At 48.5% G+C, this 21,267-nt stretch overlaps 2 protein-coding genes across 2 annotated transcripts in view; one reads left to right on the top strand and one right to left on the bottom strand.

The window, feature by feature from the left end:
• Window positions 1-21,267, bottom strand: part of LOC110484679 (uncharacterized) — a 351,442-nt gene that overhangs the window by 45,853 nt on the left and 284,322 nt on the right. The window lies entirely within an intron of this gene.
• On the top strand, window positions 14,389-14,976 carry LOC144248435 (olfactory receptor 14J1-like). The gene has a single exon (XM_077790603.1). The coding sequence runs from the start codon at window positions 14,389-14,391 to the stop codon at window positions 14,974-14,976; it is 588 nt and encodes a 195-aa protein (XP_077646729.1).

The following is a 21,267-nucleotide window of genomic DNA, read 5'->3' as shown; positions in this document are numbered from 1 at the left end:
ATGGCAGCGACAACGCCGAGAGCAGCAGCGCCGCCGGTGGCGGGATCGCAACACTACAGCAAAAATTTCAACAGCATCTTCCCAATTTCTTACAAGAGTCAGAAGACGTAATGAAAAAGTACAGCAGTACCGAGTGTTTTCCAAGATACCAAGAAGGATGAACATTATGTGAATCAATGTTATTTCAAATATGATATAGATGAAAATCACTGTATAAAGATAGAAATGTTAGTAATGATTTAATTACCAAAAATGTCTCTGAAAACAAAGAGTTAAGAAAATGTCATCTGATGGAATTTTAGTATTGAGTTTGTAATCTCTGTCTTTGGGTTTTTATAGATAATAATATAAGTAATAGTGATTTTTAAGTTTTATAGATAATACGATAAATAGTGATTGTTAAGTTTTTGTAAGTAATGATAAGTAGTGATTGTTACTAATGTTATATGAGTGCTTTAAGAAGATTGTCTTAAACTATTTTAAACATTTCTTGTTAATAGGTTGATCATAAAATGTGAGTTGTCTGATTTTTGTGATAAGAATTATTATTAAGGTATTAAGGTGTTATAGTATTTACAGTCAGTTTTCATATGTTTTATTGTCTCTTTAGGTGATTGATTACAAGATGTTTTTTCAGGATCCTGTGTTTTTGATTTTTTAACTACTCATGTGTTTTCTTTATCCAATCTTTTATGCAGCTGCAATTCATCTTCCTTTAAAAATTCATTATCCAAATTTTAATTCAAAATTTCAGACTTCAAATTTTCAGATTTCTAAAGAAAAGGTTTGTTGCATTTAGAGAATTTTTATCTTAAAAGAGATTTTAGACAGGTTCAATTATTTGTTAGTTTGATAAATTTTTAATAATAAGGTTTTTTACTTATAACTGTTATTTCTAAGACTTTTGTTTTATAATGTGTTAAAACATATCCTCCAATTAGAGTTTGAGCTCTGGCCAAGCTCTGGCTCTACGTGGATGGTGTGATTGACCCAGGTGTTTTCTGCATCAAAAAGTATTCAAGTCCTTTTGGCTTGACAATTTGACCATGTAGGGCAGCTGAGCCTCAAAGGGAGTTTTGGAGAGACATGATCCGGACATGTTTTATCCAAATCTCTGTTGTTTTAAGGTTTATCAGCTGCTGCAGACTCTGGGATGACAATTTGATAGTGTAGCACTTGGTAACTGTGATTTTATATGTAATATTAATTGTGTATTATCTGATTGATTTTTATTTGTTGTTAGTTTCTTTACTATATGCATTGTTTTGTTCTTAATGTTTTTTCATGTTTATTATAAAGATGTTGATATTTCCATTTCTTCATGCAAATTTTAGGAAACAGAATTGAGAGAGGACCCTCCAGTCCCTGTGGGGAGTGTTGAGTTTGTTTGTGTTTTAGCAGGTGCAGAATCTGGATAGATTTCATTGAAGAATGTTAAACTTATCAATTTCAAGAGAACACTAATCTCTCCACAAATAAATCAGAGGATGCACAGCAAAAGTAGATTGTACAAAGATTTGTGTTTCACCCACAGAAGATTGTAGGCTTTAAAGTTTTTTCATAAGTGTGTTTTTAATTATGTTATAGACTTTTTTACTAAGTTTTAATGAGTTTTAGTAATGCCTATGATTTTTCTGTTCATTTTACCATTGCTTTTCAATAGCAAAAGAAAAAGAGGGACAATCAATTAGATAATCAAAAGCATAACATTAAGTTTATCATAAATATAGTTTGTATTTAGAATTAAGTTTGTTCCTTTCATGTTAAACAGAACAATCAAAAACATGAGAAATATGAAGTGGGGTGCACTTCTGTAATACTAACCTCATTTTTCACCCCACGAGTTGCTTCAGTGCAAGCTTTCACACAATTAAAAATCCTAGCCTACTGGACAGAAAAATAAATTAATATTTAATCTAAAATGTTAAGTGAGCTTGCCACAAATATAGGTAGTATCTGTCATGCAGTTCTGCAAAACAGAGCAGCTGCCACTAATTTATTTCTTCTAGCCCAAGGTCATAGTTGTGAAGAATTTGAAAGAATGTGCTGTATGAACTTATCTGATCACTCTACATCTATCCATAAGCAAATACGAAAATTGACCGAGCTAACTCAACAGTTGAAGGTGGAGGACGGATTGGGCTTGGAAGGCTGGCTGAAAGGATTGGGGATCGGACCATGGTTGAGGGACATCATCAAATATGGCATAATAGTTCTAAGCATAATTGTGATACTTTTGCTTGTTTTGCCCTGTGTGTTTACTTGCTTACAAGGCTTGATGCAGCAGCTTTCGCAGAAAATGCTGAATGCACACCTTCTTGTCCAAAAGGAAAACGGGGGAGATGAAGAGAGCCTGACAGAGGAATGGTTGAACGACAAGGGACATGATACTGTAAAATTAATCCAAATAGGGAGGGCTATGTGACTGCTGCAAAGTTCGCATGGCCCTGAAGAGTAGATGGTGTGCAGAAATCAGGATATTGAAACTGCTTGGTATGTAGAAGTAGATAGAGAAGAACAAAGAAGTATTAAGCTGTTCTAACTGCAGGCCAGCTAGACAGGCATGTATCGATCATAAAGATACTTTTAAGATAATAGTACAAGTCACATAGCAACCAATCATGAGCTTGGCTTTTGCAATATGTATGAGCTAATTAACAAACATATATAAACTGTGTAATCTGTCACAATAAACTGAGACTTGATGATCATGATATCATGAGTCTTGTCTCCCGCGGCATTCCCTCTAACACAGAGAGCCAAAGGGGGACACTCGCACCTGCCTCACTGGGAGCTCCCTGGGAAGCACTTTCCTTGAGAAGCAAGCCCCTGTTCTCCAAAGGCATTTCCCCAAATGTGCAGCTTTTCTGGCCAACACCAACACACCCTTAAGAAATGCTGGCAAGGCTGAAGGCCTTCATGTCCTTTCAGGACAGGCACTCCAGCTGTAGCTCCTATTCCCCCAAGTGTGTTTCCAGGTGGAGGTTCAGAGGTACAGCCCCAGGCCCTCTACAAACACAAGTTGCCCACTGCCTCTTCACCTGCCTCAACTCCAGCCTGTGGTCACGGCAGCAAAACCAGGCTGTTCCTGGCCAGAGCCCAGAGCCCTGCTCCTGCAGGATGCTCTTGTCAGCACCTTCCAGGACTCTCCGCTGTGCATGCAGCGCTTTTCATGCCCGCTCCCAACAGGCTCTGGAAGGCAGAGCACAGCCTGGCTTGCTCTGCCACCAGCACACCCCAAACACAGGTGGAGGAAGAAGCAGCAGGGGCTGTTTTGTGGCCATGCCCAAGAGAGACTGGAAGGTGCCCTCCCTCTGCTCTCACTTGGTTGGCTTTCTGACTGGCTCTGAGCCTGGGGCTCCTGGAGCCAGCTGGCATTTCCTCTGTGCGCATGGGGGAGCTTCCAACAGCGTCTAACAGAAACCATTACTTCATCTACCAAAACCTGGCCATGCAAAGCCAACAGACTTTCTTATCTATTTCCCACCTCCTCACTACACTAGGAATTTAATTCTAGTGATGATAATCATCAAGTGGTGGCCAAGAGAGAAATTTAATATATAAGTCTGCAGACACTGAAGTTCACACTACAGACTAAATGAAAAAATGCCTCAAACCTACTCATCTCAGAGACTAACTGCTGGCACATTTGTACATGTGCATTTATTCAATAAAACTAATTAATTAGTTGCAATGATTAGGCTGAATACTAATTTCGCACCAAGACCCTCCTGCTTTTGGACCCAATCCCAATTGAAAAGTATTAAAATAACCATTACATTTTTGGTAAAGACACATGCCTGATCTACATCCCACTGGAGCCACAGGTGGCACTGAATTTTAATGTTAAGGATTGGAACATACTACATTCCTGATCATGATTTAAATTGACAGCTCACCCTTACTGCTTATGTGACAGCCCTCAGGTATCCAGCTGACACTACAGACTGTCTTTCTCAGGTTCAACACCTACACAGAGAGATGGCCTCCCATCACATCTGCATATGTAAGATGGGCAAAATGAGAGAAAAATTTCCCTTTCTAGTATGAAATAAAGAGGAAAGCTGTCAGTCCTAACCCAGAGCTCTGCAGAAGGCTCTGTGGGGAAGCACCTAACGTTATTGAAGCTGTGTGTTCAGCCCAGAGCCCTGGAAAGATGGGATTGGCCTGGCTGCCTCAGCCTGTTAGGTGCTGGCTCTTGCACCGTTCTGGCCCTGCTGGTACAGCACTCACTGCTTGCCCAGCTTCCCTGCCATGTGTTGTACATGTTCCTGACCCATAAATCCTGTGACACTATTGCTGATGGAATAGGGAGGAGTCAAGCTTTGAAAGAACCCTCTCCAGTTCCCCTTTGTTTGAACAGATGTACAACCTCGGCCATGCCTGGGAAGTGTTTCCTCACAGCCCGCAGTGCACCTTCCAATCCCTGGAAGTCTGAAGGGAGCACTAGGAATTCCAACATCCACTAATGCAGACAAGGAGTGAAATCCTTTCTTACCTGAAATGGGTAGGAAAATATATTGATACTGTGAAGAAAGTAACATTCCTTCCCAAAATGCTATGGGTTTGAGATTCAATGTTCAGTTTAGAAAGGTTTTGTCCCCATCACTGAAGTCCAGACTTCATCACTAAACATGCTGAGGCCCTTTTCTCAGCTTCGCTGCTCCACCCTTCTTGCCAGCACTGGATGGCAGTGTCAGACTTCACTTGACACAAACTCCTCTGTGTGCTCCCCTCCTGCTGAAGGAAAGCTCCTGCCAAACTGTTCCTTCCCTGCTTTCCAGCCACAATGTCCACAGCCTCCTTCTGAGACATCCTCCCCTAAATGTCTGTCCCTTCAGAGGAGCACACACCCCTGGCTGTGCTTTGCACACAGGGTCTCTGTTTCTGTGGTGTTTGCATTTCAGCCTGTAAGGGGAGCACAGGGTGCAAGGAAAATGCCCGAGGCTAAAGATAACAGGAAGTCATCTGGTTGAAAACAAACAATTCTGAAAAGTTTATTCCTTTGCTTAAATCTATCTTATTAATGGAAGCCTAGTATTTATAACAATGAATACAGAGAGTATTTCTAATATCAATACAGAAACTATTTCTAACAATCAATACAGAGTATAACAGCCAATACAGAGATGATAGCAATCAAAAGAGAGTATTTCTAACAATCAGTACAGAGTATTTCTAACAATATAGGGTATATCTAACAATCAATACAGAGAGTATTTCTAGCAATCAATAGAAAGAGTATTTCTAACAATCAATACAGAGATTATAGCAATCAATACAGAATATTTAACAATCAATATACAGAAATAAGGATATTCTTAACCTAAGGAACTTAAAGAATTTCAAGCAGCAAGATTTTCTTACAGGAATGAAGTAATTTAAGAGGTAATTGAACAAATCTATCCACAAATGCTGGAAGATATCCTCCAGTTCTGCCCATGGAGATGCAAATGGCCCTGAGCAGTACAAGGGCTTTGTCAGAAAGGCCACTCCTTTCCAGGCTTTCCCCAGGAGCCCCAGGTCAATCTCTTCTTCTCTGTGCTCCCCTCTGGCTCCATTCCTACGCTGCCTCCAGATCATGAATGTGGCAGGGACAGCCAAGCAAACCACCGTGCATGTGTGACAATGGATCTTTCCCTCCAGTTCCCACAGAGGCCATGCCAGACACTCCTGTCTGGCTTCCAGGTCTGCAATTTCCTCCTCCAAGTGCAGCTGGTGCTGCCAAAGGTTTACTTCCCTCTCCTTCATCCTCTGGACAATCCCTTTGTCATCCTCAGGAGAAATCCCATTCTTTCCAGTGGGCTGGTTGATTCTGACAATGGCCATCAGCACCAGGTACCTATGGAAGATTCCTTCAGCCATGGCTGATCCTTCCCTGAAAGAGAAAGAAAGGAGGACAGAGCCAAGATCCAGACTATATTGCCTCGGGAGGAGACAGGAAAGAGGCTCGCCCCTGGCAGGAAGGCTCTGGCCAGCCCTGCAGAAAGGCTGGAGGCCAGAGGTGCTCCTCAGGGCTCGCCTGCTGCTGCCAGTTCCAGTCCAGCTGCCCAAAGAGGCTCCATGAGCATGTGGTGAGGAGGAAGAGGAGGAAGGTGTGAGACACAGGGACACAAACCTGAGCAGCCGGGTTTGAGGACAGAGAAGCTCAGCATTGCAGATGGCAGAAGAAACCAAGCCCAGTCCCCCAAGCAGGAGGAGGAGAGGAAGGGCCCCCCAAGCTGGCTGCAGGCAGACAATGGAGACCTTGCCCAGATGTTCCCAAGTGGGCTGGGGGGAGGGAATACACGGCCCTGCTTTCCAGCTGCTCCCACCACTTCTGACCCTTCCACTGTCATGAGACAAAGCCCAATGAAATCCTGCTCAGCGTGGGCAACTGGGCCCTTGAAGGGCTTTGTGCAGGTCAAGGCTTCCTTTCCCTCCCAAAGCCTTTCCCTTGGCAGCCTTGGGCAGGGGATTCATCCTCCCTCCCTCCTCCTTCCCACAGACCTGCTCGGAACCACTCCATGGGCACTTTCCATTCTCTGTGTCCGTCCTCAAGTGCAGTGCCAACCTGGGTCAGTCCTGGCCCTGTCCTCAGCTCCCAGGAGCTCACAGGCTGAGATGGCAACGCTCAGCCACACCAGGGCCCTGCCCATGCCAGCAGCACCCCCACAAGCAGCAGCAGCAGCAGCAGCAGCAGCAGCACCAGCAGCAGCAGCAGCAGCACCAGCAGCAGCTGCAGTCGCCTCTCAGCTGCTGGTGCCCCTGCAGTGCAGCCGCTCCCGCTGGCACCAACATTCCCTCGTGGCCTTGGAGACAGTTCTGAATTCATCCATGGGGTCACAGAGCCATGGAATCCCAGAGTTCCAGGTTCCTGGAATCCTAGACTCATTGAATCCTGAGAACCACACTCAGAGGAGGAGGAGGAGGAGGAAGAGGAGGATGAGACAAGGAGCACGAAGAGGAGGTGGAAGATGAGGAGGAGGAATAGGAGGAGGAAGAGAGAGAATGAGGACAAGGAGGATGATGATGATGAGGAGAAGAATGAGGAGGAGGAGAAGAAGGAAGAGGATGAGCACAAAAGCGAGGAGAAGGAGGATGAGGAGGAGAAGGAAGATGAACAGGAGGAGGAGGAGGACAAGGAGGAGAATAAAGAAAAGGAGGAGGAGGACAAGGATGAGGAGGACCAGGAGGAAAAGGACGAGGAGGATGAGGACAAGCAGGATGCGGAGGTGGAGGAGGAGGAAGAGGAAGATGAGGAGGAGGAGGAGAATGAGGATGAGGAGGAGAACGATGAGGAGGAGGAGGAGGATAAGGATGAGGAGGATAAGGAGGAGGAGGATGACGAGGAGGAGGAGGACGAGGATGAAGAAAAAGACAAGGAGGAGGAGGACCAGGAGGACCAGGAGGACAAGGAGGACAAGGAGGACAAGGAGGACAAGGAGGAGGAGGATGAGGAAGTCGAGGAGGAGGAGGAGGAATAGGAGGAGGAAGAGGATGAGAATGAGGATGTGGAGGAGGATGATGAGGAGAAGGAGGATAAGGATGATCAGGACAAGGAGGAGGAGAAGGAGGGGGAGGAATAGGATGACAAGGAGGACAAGGAGGAGGAGGAGGAGGAGGAGGAGGAGGAGGAGGAGGAGGAGTAGGAGGACAAGTAAATGGAGGAGGAGGACGAGGAGGAGGAACAGGACAAGGAGGACGAGGAAGACCAGTAGGAGGAGGAGGAGGAGGGGGAGGAGGAGGAGGAGGAGGACGAGGACGAGGATGAGGACGAGGATGAGGATGAGGATGGGGATGAGAAGTAGGAAGATGAGGAGGATGAGGAGGAGGATGAGGAGGAGGATTTGGAGGAGGGGTTGTTCAAAGAGCAGTTAAAGAATGAGGAGATGGGAACCTGTCCCCATGGAGAACCCATCTCCCAGATGTGCTCCATGCCCTTAACAATGGCCCCTGGGGAAATGGAAACCCCCTGGCTGTGCACGGCTGCTCCCAGTGTGCAAATACAGCCCTGGGCAGTGAGACTGGGACTGCCTGGGAAATTGTTCTGGCTGTGATGGCCCTGGCAGGGCCAGCCCAGAGGCTGCAGGGCTGGACCTTCATCCACTGGAATTAGTCAGGATAAATCAGAAGCAAAGGAGAGTTAACAATACAGGAACAGGAATCCATATTCCTCCAGGACACTTTGGTTTGGTAACTGCTCACTGGAGCTTGGCCTTGCAAAGTGCTCATGTCATGGGAGGAGGAACTGATTATCAAGGGAAAATTAAAGTAATTTAGTTAAACAATAGTGAACAAGATTGGATTATTCAAACCCAAGTCAGGGTAGCACAATTACTGACATTGTCAGTGTTTAAAACAATTTGGAAAAAAGGAGATCCACCTCAAATCACTGCTGTTGGTGGAGATTAAGGGTTTGGATCCAGCAGTTCTAATAATGGAGCCAGAGTGTGGCTCCAGAGGCCAAAAGGCCTCCCAAGGCAGCTGAAGGAACAGCTCCTGGGAAGGACAGCAGTGTTTGAATCCTGAAATCTGGGCAGGAACAATGGGAATGTGTCCCTGCAGCCAAGTGCTCTGTGTGAGAACAGGTAGATATTACAGGAGATTGTTTTACACATCCTGCCAGACCAAATCCCCCTGTTTGCCCCAGTGAAAACTCATGACCTGGGTTCCATCTAGGATGGAGCCAGGGCCAGGCTCTTGTACTGCCCAAGGTGTATCCCTTGAAGGCCTTTAATAAATACCTGCTTTATTCCTTTAACACTGCCTAGCTCTGTTCTAGGCAGCCTCTCAAGGCATCACCACCAAACCAAGGGTGCACGGACCAGGTCTGGCTGGCTGGGCCTCCTGGGGACTACCTGACCACCTTGGCATGTCCAGGGCTGCTTCTCACATGCCCTGAAGCCCTGGGGCTCTGGGCTCTCCTTCCCATGGTAGAGAACTCTCCTTCTCCTCCATGGGCCATGGCCAAAACTGGGATTCCTCCTCCAAAACTCTGTACATCCAAGGATAGCTCCCACGTAAAAGCTGCCAGGACAGACAGGTCTGGCTGCCCTTGGCCTCTTGGGAGCTGCCTCTCATCAGCTTTTGAAACCCTGGGGCTTGGTGCTTTCCTTCCAATGAAAAGATTTGTCCTTCTTCTCAAGGTGTCCGTGGTCAAAATTGAGATTCCTCCTCCCAAATTCTGTGTATGCAAGGATTCTTCCATGACAAAAGCTGCCAGGAAGAACAGGTCTGGCTGTCTCAGCCTCCCAGGAGCCACCTCTTTCTACTTCTGCCTTTGAAACACAGGGGTTCTGTGCTTTCCTTCCTATGGAAAAAACTGTCCTTCTCCAGGTGTCCATATCTGAAACTGGGATCCCATGTCTAAAATTCCCTACATCCAAGGGTTGCTACCAGCCAAAATCTGCCAGTACCATCAAGCCTGGCTGGCCTTGGCCTCTGGTGGCTGCCCCTGCCACACTTGGGCTCGGTTTCTTCCTTCCCATGGAGATCACTGTGACACTGTGGGCACCTCATGGAACCAAGGGGATCATTGTGGCACCACTGGAGCCCATGGAACCAAGGGACCATGGTGACACCGCAGGGCTCCATGGACCCAAAGACCATTATGACTCTGTGGGGCCTGATGGAACCATGGAGACCATTGGGACCCTTCAGGGCCTGGTGTCACCAATGGGGCATTGTGACACCTCAGGTCCTCCTGGAAGCCAGGGACCATTGGGACACTGTGGGGCCCCATGGGATAGGAGAACATGGACCAGGTCTGGCTGGCTTGGGCTGCCAGGGGCCACCTGACAGGTCTGGCTGACCTTGGGATGTCAAGGGCTGCCTGTCATCAGCTCCTGGAGCACTGGGGCTCTGTGCTCTTCTTTGTATGGGAAAGAACCGTCTGTCTTTTCAGATGCCCGTTGCCAAAACTGACAGTCTGCCTAAAAAATTTCCTGTATTCAAGGGTATCTCTAAGAACAAAATCTGGCAGCTCTGGCTGGCCTTTGCCTCTGGTGGTCACTTCTCATTTGCCCCTAAAACAGTGGGACTCTGTTCCTTCATTCTGATGGAAAAGAACTGGTCCTCATGTCCAGGAACCATGGCCAAAATTAGAATTGGACATCAAGCCCAGCCGGAGTCAAATAGCCATCTGTAGACCCAGGGGGAGATATTGACTCTGCCAGTGCTGCCATCCTCCCTCCAGTGAGAGAAAAGGACACAGGGCAGGCACACAGAGGAGCAACATGAACACACCGAGGTCAGGGAAGAGGAAATTGAGTCCCAGATGGGAGGGATGAGGAGATGCCTTGATCTTGGGGCTGAAATCCTCTGCTAAAGCTGTGGAGAAGGATGTCATTGATACATCAGACTCTCTTTTTCCCTATAAGGCATTGAAAAATATGGGGAGATGACTTGTTCAGCAAAGACCTCCATGCTAAATTAAGCAAATGTTGAAGTAGCTGTGATCCCATGAGAAGTCTGAACATTGAAAGAGAGAAGAGTGATGAGACCCTGTGGCCTCAGGGAGAGAAGAAGACCTCTGTTCCCAGAGCTGAAGATGATTTCATAAATAAAAGAAGAGATCCTTTGCTCTTAAACAGCTCATCTTTAAACTAATACCCCATAAGTTGGCATGGCCGCTAAACAGAGCTGTGGGAAAAGCTGTGAAAACATGGGAGGGACTTCACAATTGAAGATTTTACCAGCCAGTGGTTATTCGTGTAAATGAAAAGCCATGAGATAACTGTTTTCTTGTGGAGAATTCTCCATAACATTAACCAGAGGTACTTCTCTCCTGATGTGAACAGAAGAAACATTTAAATATTCTAGAGGTGGTAAACTGACTGAAAATTTCAGGTTTTGTCTCTACATTGTCAGGTTGTATGGAGAGAGGATGTATTCTGAAAGTTTTGTTCATATTCTTATTACTCTTTCATTTAGTTACTGTTAATAAACTTTTCTTTACACTCTTTTACAGTTTTGAGCCCACTTTGCCTTTCTCCTAATCCTATCTCACAGCAGGAAATGAGTAAGTATATTCTAGTGAGTGCACTGGTAATTAGTCAGCACTGAACCCACCACACTAATTGATGTGTTGACCGAGAAATATCAAATAGGCAAACGAAAACCACCATAGAAATCTTCCTGATGAAGTGCCCCAGACAAGAGGGAAATCGAGGCACAGCCATGGTTTGTCAGGACTTGCTTGACCCTAATGAGCCCCGTGGTGCATTTGGACCTGAGTCCTGGCACAAACCTTTCCAGGACGCAAAAGTCAGAAAAAAACCCTAAAGTTTCTCGAGGTCTTAATGGGACCCACTGAGGTCCATCCCCAACACAGGCTCCTCATGGATGCCTAGGAGGAGAGAATTGGAGGCCAGGATGGCACAAAAACCTCTCAGAGACTCCAAATGGCACAAAAACCTCTCCGTTTTGGAAGAAGAATTCAAAGAACCTCACAAAATTTGAGTATCTCAGAGTATTAATGAACCCCACTGAGTGTCAGTACAAAGCTCTCAAGGGACTCATTCAAGCAGATAATTGGGGCCATGATTGCACAAACCTCTCACAGAGTCTGTAACAAAAGTGAAACACCAAGTACCTTAAAAGAACTGAAGTACCTTGAAGCATTAATGAGCCCCACTGAGTGCTGTGGCTGACAAAGACTCTGCAGGGACTAATTACAGGAGATAATTGGAGGCCATGATTGCACAAAGCTCTAAGAGATTCCAAGGCAAAAGCAAAAGCCAAAGTCCTTTGAAAAACCTTCAGACCCTGGCAGCATGAAGGAGCCCCCAGGGCCATTCCTGACCAAGGCTCCCCAGGGACTCCTTCCAGCAGATCCTTGAGGCCACTGGGATGTGGGCATGGGGGGGATGCTGAGGGCAGGACCAGGGGCTGACAGTGCCCAGCCTGGCTGGGGCTGTGCCAGGAGGCCCCAGGGCCTCAGGACAAGGTGTCTCCTCACAGCCCTTGGTGGCACAGACCCTGCTGTGCCCCAGGGCACCAAGACTCGGCTTCTCTTTGTCCCCACCTGGCATCAGTGCCTCCAGTTCTCTGCTCTGCCTGGGGCCTGGGGACACTTTCTCAGTCATGTCCCTCAGTGGGACCCATTAAAAGTCCAAGAAACTTTGGAGTTGCAGTCTGACTTGGAGTTCTGAAGAGGTTTCTGCAGCTCCCTCTCAGGGCCTGATGCTCAGGACCTGAGCACAAAGCCCCAGAGGGTGATTAAAGTCCTTGTGCTCTGTCTGTGCTGCTGAGCTGGGCCGGGCTCCTGGCACAGAGGGTGATCCTGGTAACCAAGCAGAGCTTCAAAAGCACATTTCTCTTGCTGAGCAGCTCTTCTCCCAGCCCAGCAGGGCTGGGGCACTGCCTGCAGCCAGCCTGGGCACAGCACAGAGGCACAGAGAGCTTCAATCAGTCAGGGCTGGGAAGGGGCTGAGAAGTGCCCGGGGCAGAATCACTGCCAGCCCTTGGCACAGGAACCTCTGGCTGCAGGACAATGCAGCTGCAGCTCCTGCAGTGATCTCCTAAAGCTGGAACATCCCAATGCCCACAGACCCTGTGAGTACAACTCTGAGTATTTCTGGTGCAGGGGAGGTGAAATGCTCATGAAGCTCTGTCATGCTGAGGGGTTCTGATCAGTCATAGAATATTTCCAAGAGAAGGATTTTTAGAAAATTGTGGAAATTTCCTAAGACTTGGTATTCAGTTTCCTGGTATTGGAAAGTGGCAGGCAAGGGGGATAAATATTTTGGGTTGAGTATGAGTCTTGAAAAGTGTCTGAAATATCTGAACTGTTAATTTCAATGATAAGTAGATTCACAGGAGATCCCTAATGTGCTTTCAGCCACTCTGCCCATGGACAGAACCAGCATCACCTTTGCTGGAGCCATCAGGTTCAGTCTGAGCTGTCCTTTCTCCAAGCTGCAAACAGAACCTGCCCCCAGCCCGTGCCCTGCAAACAGGCAGGGTTCTGTCAGGCCAAGGAGAGTGCACAGAGATTTGGGGTCTGGGTGTGCTGGCAGGGAGAGATCAGACACAGGGAAACACCTGCAGGAGGAAAATCTCCAGGAAGCAGAGAGAAGATCAGGGAAGGAGAGAAAACAAAACCCAGAAATGCTGTGGCAGGGAGAGTTTAGAGATGTCCAGAGGATCCCCTCCAGTGCAGCCCCTCCCTCTGAACAAGCCCCCTCCCTCCTGTGCCCCAGCCAAGCCTCTGCCCTCAGGGCCGGGGCTCCAAGGCGTGCAGCCCCTCCTGTGCAGGCAGAGCTGCAGCAGAGCCGTGGGGCAGCTCTGCAGCCCCGGGCCCAGTTCCCTCTGCAGAGCACAGGGCTGGGAGCAGCTGCCCGGCACTGGGGGCTCTGGCAGGGGGCACAGCTGGCTCAGGGTGACACAGCTGTCCCCAGTGCCCGGCTCTGGGCAATGCTGGCAGTGCAACCAGGGATGGAGCTGCATCTCCCTTCATCCAGTGCCATCAGAGGGACACTTGGAAGTGTCCCTGAGATTTCAGTCCAAGCTGGGAGCTTCAATGCAGAGTGCAAAGCTGTCCTAGAGAATCTCTGATTTATGAGATTGATGGGGAAAGGTAGAGGTGTTGTGACACTGAAAATGCTGCTGGGTTGGTGAAATGAGCAAGGTCAGTCCTTGGCTACAAATGTGGAGCTGGGCTCTGGTGGTTCCATCTGCTCTTACCTGTACCTGAGGGTTTGTAAGAGAAACATGGGAGTGTGACCATCCTCATGTGAGAAAAATGAAAGCCAAGAGAAGCTCCGAACAGAATGAATAATCATCTCCTCTCAGTCTCCACTCATCATCTTTCCTCAGAAAACTCACTGTATTCATCAATGGGATGGAGATATGCTGAGGGTTTCTGATATCCAGGAATACCAGGAGAAACATGGAGGCAGCATAAAAAGAAAAACACAAAACTCTCAAATACAGAAGTGTATACATCTGTGTTACAGAGGAGGGTGTATGGGAAATGGCGTTAACTTTAATTACAGGCATCTCCTCTAACTCTTCACTGTCCTTTCTCCATGAACAGGTGCCCATGTGCAGCCACAGCAAATGTCCAACAGCAGCTCCATCAGCCACTTCCTCCTGCTGGCACTGGCAGACACGCGGCAGCTGCAGCTCCTGCACTTCTGCCTCTTCCTGGGCATCTCCCTGGCTGCCCTCCTGGGCAACGGCCTCATCATCAGCGCCGTAGCCTGCGGCCACCACCTGCACACGCCCATGTTCTTCTTCCTGCTCAACCTGGCCCTCAGCGACCTGGGCTCCATCTGCACCACTGTCCCCAAAGCCATGCACAATTCCCTCTGGGACACCAGAAACATCTCCTACACAGGATGTGCTGCTCAGATCTTTTTCTTTCTGTTCTTCGTCTCAACAGAGTTTTCCCTCCTGACCATCATGTGCTATGACCGCTACGTGTCCATCTGCAAACCCCTGCACTACGGGACCCTCCTGGGCAGCAGAGCTTGTGCCCACATGGCAGCAGCTGCCTGGGCCAGTGCCTTTCTCAATGCTCTGATGCACACAGCCAGTACATTTTCCCTGCCCCTGTGCCATGGCAATGCCCTGGGCCAGTTCTTCTGTGAAATCCCAGAGATCCTCAAGCTCTCCTGCTCCAAATCCTATCTCAGGGAACTTGGGCTCATTGCAGTTAGTGCCTGTTTAGGATTTGGATGTTTTGTGTTCATTGTTTTCTCCTATGTGCAGATATTGAGGGCTGTGCTGAGGATTCCCTCTGAGCAGGGACGGCACAAAGCCTTTTCCACCTGCCTCCCTCACCTGGCCGTGGTCTCTCTGTTTGTCAGCACTGGCATATTTGTTCACCTGAAGCCCCCCTCCATGTCCTCCCCATCCCTGGATCTGGCCCTGTCAGTTCTGTACTCGGTGGTGCCTCCAGCCCTGAACCCCCTCATCTACAGCCTGAGGAACCAGGAGCTCAAGGCTGCAGTGTGGAAACTGATGACTGGATGCTTTCAGGAACATTAAACTGCTGGCCAATTTCTACAAATCAATTGTAAAAAAAATAATCTGTGATACTTTCTGTTGGTTCGGTTCTGAACTGTTTTTAGTTTGTTTTGCTTTTTTCATATTGTCCACAATAAATATCATTGTTTGTGCTATTTCTCATTTTTGGTGGTTCTAAATGTACTAAATGATGTCCCGGCAAATTTTTCTGCAGAGATGTCCTTTTGTTGCCTTCTCTGGAGCTGCAGCAGCAATGTCTGTGTGCAGAGCTGGGGCAGATCAGGGCTGGCACAGCAGCTGTGCCCAGGAGCAGCAGCACTTGGTGCTGCCAGTGCTGCTCCCGTGGCCCTGCCCCGCTGCCCTGGTGGCCCTGGTGTTGCTGCAGGGCCTGAGTGCTCTTGGGGCCGGGCACAGTCCTGGGGGTGGCAGTGCCGGGGCTGCAGCAGGGACAGGCCATGGGCACTGCTGGGGCAGCGCTGACGCCTCAGGCCAGGGCCTGGGGGCTCCAGGCTCCTTGCCCAGGCTCTCTCAAGAACACGGCCAGGCCAATGCTCAGCACAGAAAACCCCCGGGAGCAGCCCCAGGTGGCTGGTGTGGGGACATGGACCTGAGGCAGCACAAATGCCATCAGCCCCTGGGGCCAGGAAGGGCTGGGGGATGACAGGGAAACCACTCAGCTTTGTCCTGGCCTCTGCAGTCAGCCAGAAAGTTTGTTCCCATCAGCTGGGAGTTTCCTGTCCCACTGCAGACGCTGCTGCTCAGAGCCAGGGCTGCCTGGCAGCCACCCCCATACTGCCCTGAGCATTTCCTTGGCTTCACCTTTGCTTTCTTTACTCTTTCTGATACAATTTCTTCCTGTTGCCCACCCCTGTTCCCTCCCCTGCAAACAGTCCATCTGTGTTTTTCCCTTTCCTCTCTGGCCCCCCTCCCCATTGCAGTTCCTGACTCAGCACCATGGGAACATCCCTTGGGGAGCAGGATCATCCCACAAGTGCTGCAGGAATTGTCTGCAGGTTCCTGCAGTGCCTGGTGCTGCTCCCTTGCCAGAGGCACCCCAGGCCAGGTGGGCACATCTGGGCTGCTGTGTCTGGCTGTGGGGCTCCCTGTTCTGGGCAGTGAGGAGGAGCTGCAGAGGCTCTGCAGGACTGACAGGATGGGCCTTGGGGCTGTGAGAAGAAGCTGAGGGACCTGGGCTGCTGGAGCTTCTGAAGAGGAGGCCCAGGGCTCCTCCTGCAGCTGCTCCAAGGGTGGTTTCAGAGAATCCCAGCATCAGCAAGGTTGGAGAAGACCTAGGAGAACATCAAGTTCAAGCTATGCCCTGACACTGCCTTGTCTCCTCTGAGCCTCCTCTTCTCCCAGATAACAACCCCAGCTCACTCAGCTGCTTCTCACAGGACTTTCTCTCCAGACACCTCCCTAGGCTTGTTGCCCTTTTCTGGACATGCTTCAGACCCTCCATGTCCTTCCTAAATTGGGGGTCTCAGAACTGGACACAGCGCTCGAGGTGCTGCCCTACCAGTGCTGAGCACAGGGGAAGAATCACTGCCCTGCTCCTGCTGGCCACACTATTCCTGATCCAGGCCAGGAGCCATTGGCATTCTTGGCCACCTGGGCACACTGCTGGCTCATGTCCAGCCTGCTGTCCATCAGTCCCTGCAGGTCCCTTTCTGCCTGGCTGCTGTCCAGCCCCTCTGTCCCCAGCCTGTAGCACTGCAGGGGTTGTTGTGGCCAAAGTGCAGGACCTGGCACTTGGACTTGTTAAACCTCACCTTGTTGGATTTGGGCCCTGGATCCAGCCTGTCCAGGGCCCTGTGCAGAGCTCTCCTACCCTCCAGGAGATCAACATTCCCAGACAACTTGGTGTCACCAGGGTTCCATGAGGCCCCAGAGTGTCCCAATGGTCTCCATGATTCCATGAGGCCTGCCAGTGTCACAATGTCGCTTTGGTTCCATGGGACCCCTTGGTGTCACAAAGTCCCTTGGATCTTTGGGCCCCGCAGTGTCACAATGTCACTGTGGTACCCCAAGGCCCTGCAGTGTCACAGTGGATCCTTGATTCCATGAGGTCTGGCAGGGCAGCAATGCTCTCCTTGGTCCCACAGTGTCACAATGGCCTCTTGGTCCCAAGGGCCACCACGGTGTCCAACGTGTTTCCTTCATTCCACAAGTCCCTGAGGAACAGCACTGGCCCCTTGTTTCCATGGGGTCCTGCAGTGTCACCATGGCCCCATCATGACACAAGGTCCTGCTCAGTCACAAAGCTCTGCAGGGTTCCACAAGGCCCTGCAGGGTCACAGTGGCCTCTTGGTTCCATGCAGCCTCAGAGTGCCACAAGTAATTCCTTGGTGCTGCGGTGTCAAAATGAAGCCCTGGTGACACAAGATCCTTCAGTGTCACGAGGAACCCTTGGTTCCATGGAGCACCATAGAATAACAATATTTCCCTCTCTTCTCAGAGTCCTTGATTCCTGTGGGTCTCAGAAATGCCTCAGAATATTGTGGGGAGGGAGTGGGGACAAAGTGTTATTGATTGTCAGACATGAAGAGTCTTGGTTTTCATATTTGTTCAGACTGTATTAGAAGGTGCTGGGGGTCAATATCAATTGGACATTGCTGATATCAATCTATAAACAGGAAAAGAAAACAGGGCAAAACTGCTCTCTCTGCATTGTTTTCAAAACAGTATATTCACTATGAATACACTTCTGAAATCTGTTCCATTAACCACAGAAGTATTCAAAATTTATATATTCCAAGGAGCTTTTATTTTTCGCGCATTTTGAACAAATATTTATGAGCTTTTCTCACTTAATTCCTGAACTGAAGAGCTCAAGAAAGAAGAGCCCTCTGGAGCAGGAAAATTCATCAGCAGCTTTCAAGTGCCTGAGGATCCATGCCCATCAGAGCAGCAATGAGCAGAAATGGGCACAGCTCTGTGGCTGCCCCAGCTCTGGGATGGGCCCTGGGCCTGGAGCAGGAGCAGCTCTGGAGGGCCCCAGGGCTGGGGCTCTTGTGCTGGCCTGGGCAGATGGGATGGCAGGAGGGGCTGCAGAGCTCTCAGCACCTCAGGCAGAGGGGAGCAGGGCAGCCAGGGAGCTCCTTTGGCCTTGGCCAAGCCCCTTCCCCCATGGTGGGGCTGAGTCCTGGCTGAGCTGCAGCTGCTGCTGTGCCCTTGGCAGGGGCTGAGGCCGTGGGGCAGTGCCCAGAGCAGCCTGGGCTGAGCAGAGCTGTGGGGCCAGAGCCGGCTGGGCTGTGCTGGGGAGAGGCCCTTGGTGCTGCCCAGAGCTCAGGGCAGCTGGCAGAGCTGGCAGGGAGCTGGGCTGGGCTGGGAGAGCCTGGCACAGGAACCATCAGTGTCCATCTCAGCCTGGCTGAGCGGGCAGGGGCAGGAAGAGCATCCAAGGTCCACAAGTTCTCTGTGTGGGAGCTGAGCTTGTGACCCACTGAGCCCTCCCAAGGGCTGGGGCTGCGCCTCCAGCTCCAGAGGAGATGTGACAGATGGGAGCAGAGACAAATAATTCCTGCTGGATTCTTTATTGTGTTTGTTTATACAGGTGGCCTGGATCCATATGTAGACGAGGTGTTTTGTGTCAGATAACACTGGGAGAGTGATAAGAGTAATATTTCTTTGCTGAAAATTATCTTTCACACATAATGCACAATGAGAAAAAAAAATACACATTTTATCAGAAGAGCATCTGAATTTTTAGAGGATGAGAGACTCATTGATGTTCCAGCTGCCAAACCTGTTCAAATATTTTCCTCAAGTCTTCCCTGAGATGAGCGGTGACCACCAGAGGCCAAGGCCAGCCAGAGCTGTCTGTCCTGGCGGCTTTTTCCTGGGAGAACCCTTGCATATAGGGAATTTTTCAGGGGGAGTATAAATTTTGGCTGTGGACACCTGGAAAAAATTGATGGTTCTTTTCTATAGGAAGGAAAGCACAGATCCCCAGTTCTCCAGGGGATGATGAGAGGTGGCCCTCAATGTTCCAAGATCAGCTGGACCTGTCAGGTGCCCCCTGTGTCATGGTTTGACACTGGCACAATGCTAGCGTCCCCATGAAAATGCAACCCCACAAATGATTGCTGTGAAATGCAATCAGGAACAGAGCAGAGTAGGCCCAAGCTCAATAACAAAGGAGAAACTTTATTAAACTACTACTCCTATAAAATGAAAAAAGCAAGAAAAATTAAATCCAAAATTAAAACCTTCCAAAACACTCCTTCTTGCTCCCCCCAGTTCCAACAAACCACAGTGAGACACAACTTGGACCCCCAATCAGGTTCCCACCCTTCAGAGGATCAATACTCAGTCCACTGAGGGGGAGAGGAGTCTCTCCTGTGCCATAGACCCCCAAGAAACACAGCTGCCACCTCCTGTGTTTCCATGTCACACATGGCACCACCCGGAGAGAATCTGCCAGTGTGACACTCTCCTTTCCATGTCACAGTGCTCTCACCACCATGCATGGACAGACTGCTCCATGGACAGACTGCTCTTAGGATTTTTCTTTTCAAGGATGCTTTGCCAAGTGGAAAAAAAAAAAAAACAAAAAAAACCAGTTCTGTTTTTCATTTTTGGGACTGCAGTCCCGTCCCATTTCCCCCTGGGGCTGAAGGTCCAAGAACAGAGATCTTCTCTTCTTCTTCTCTGAAGACAGGGGGCATCACCACAACCCTCCTCAGCTCTTCTCTATTCACTCCACTCCTGTTTTTTCTCAGCTGCTGAAGCAGGTCTCTTGCCTCACCATGCATCCTCCTAAAATACAGTTTCTCTCTTGGAGGAGAAAATTGGTTCAGTCTATGGCTAACAAGAGAAAGTCCAGCCAAAAACCACTCCATCATCTCCTCCCACCTAGAATTTCTCCTTCTTACATCTCAGGCCCCAGACTGTCTCTTTTCTTCTCTTTCAAATCGAGGAGGAATATATTTCCCAAAGCTTTCATCATCCAAGAAGGGGTTAAATGTCCAAATTCCCCGTCCAGCTGGCTGGGCTCTCTGCCCAGACCTCCAGCTCCCCCGCTGGGCACCTCCCACTCCCCTTCCCGCTCTTGCTGTCTCTTTCTCTCTCTCTCTCCACAGAGACTCTGGAGGGGGAACGCAGACATCCCAGATTTCTCCACCCTTCCATCTGCAGGGAGCCAGCCCAGTTCCAGCCCCTCCACCCTTCAGCCAACCTCAGTCAGGCCGTGGGGCTTCCCCTCCCCACCCAGCCAAGGGCCGGGCAGGGGAGAGGCTGTACTGCGCCCTGACCAGAACCAGAGAGAGCGAGTTCTCCTGGGAATTCTGCTTTTAACCCCTCTGTGTTCTCAGAGGCGTGTCCAGCCCCAATTGGTCACCCCAAGTGCAAATATCCAACCCAAATCACTGACTGGCTTGACCCTCTTCCTTCTGTGTTAAACCACAACACACTCCCAGGGTCTGGAATACCAATTCCCAGCCAGGAAAAAATGTTCCTGCCTTTGAATTTCCTTCCTATTATTTCAACAAATTATAATAAAATTATACATCAATAAATTAGAATAAAAAATTAAATAGGAAAAAAATGAAATATAAGTATTTCAGCTCTTAATACAATACTCCAACAATGATTTAACCCAACACAACAATAACTATTAATGTAACATTACCAATAAATATAAATAAATAACTTATATACCAAGAAATACCTTTTGAAAGTTTCAACTCATTATCTAATAGACTTTAGATAAAAAATATCCAAAAAATATAAGATACAATCTAACACACCTTAGTAAAACAATTCAAATTACAAATTTACTAAACACAAAAAACCACACAACTATAATTTCTCATACATTTTAAGAAAATAATTAAACTTTAAGAACATCCTTAACTACTCTAAAAAAATTAAATTATTTTAAAAAATTAATTGCAGATGGGTGGTTTTATTTGGATATTATTTTTTTTGATTGTTTGGGCTAGATGGTTTTAAAAAAGGGATTTTTATAGGAGTTTAATCAGCTGACGTGTCACTCTGCAAACAGAACTGACTGAAAATGAATGGGACAGGAATCAGTAAGTCTGAACGTTTTATTTGCTATCAAATACATCCCAGAAACCCAGCCCCACACAATCCCCATCCCACCGCTCCAAATTGGAATCCCACTTCTCCGAATCTCCTCCAACCCCATCTCACGCTGGCAGCTGTGGAATTGAATGAGCTTTGTGTGGGATTGAGTTTTTTTGAGGTGGAAACAAGCAATTTGAGGTGGGACTGTGCCTTTAAAGGTTAAAATTCAGTTATTTTCAGTGGGATTGAGTGGATTTGTGGTGACAGAACCATCCCTCTTGG

This window comes from Lonchura striata, unplaced genomic scaffold (genome assembly GCF_046129695.1).
Source record: "Lonchura striata isolate bLonStr1 unplaced genomic scaffold, bLonStr1.mat Scaffold_123, whole genome shotgun sequence".
Lineage (NCBI taxonomy): Eukaryota > Metazoa > Chordata > Aves > Passeriformes > Estrildidae > Lonchura > Lonchura striata.
This window is presented reverse-complemented; position numbering and strand designations above follow the sequence as displayed.

Bases quoted from the DNA above. Each gene is read 5' to 3' on its own strand.
- LOC144248435 (XM_077790603.1), top strand. From the start codon at position 14,389: ATGTGCTATGACCGCTACGTGTCCATCTGCAAACCCCTGCACTACGGG.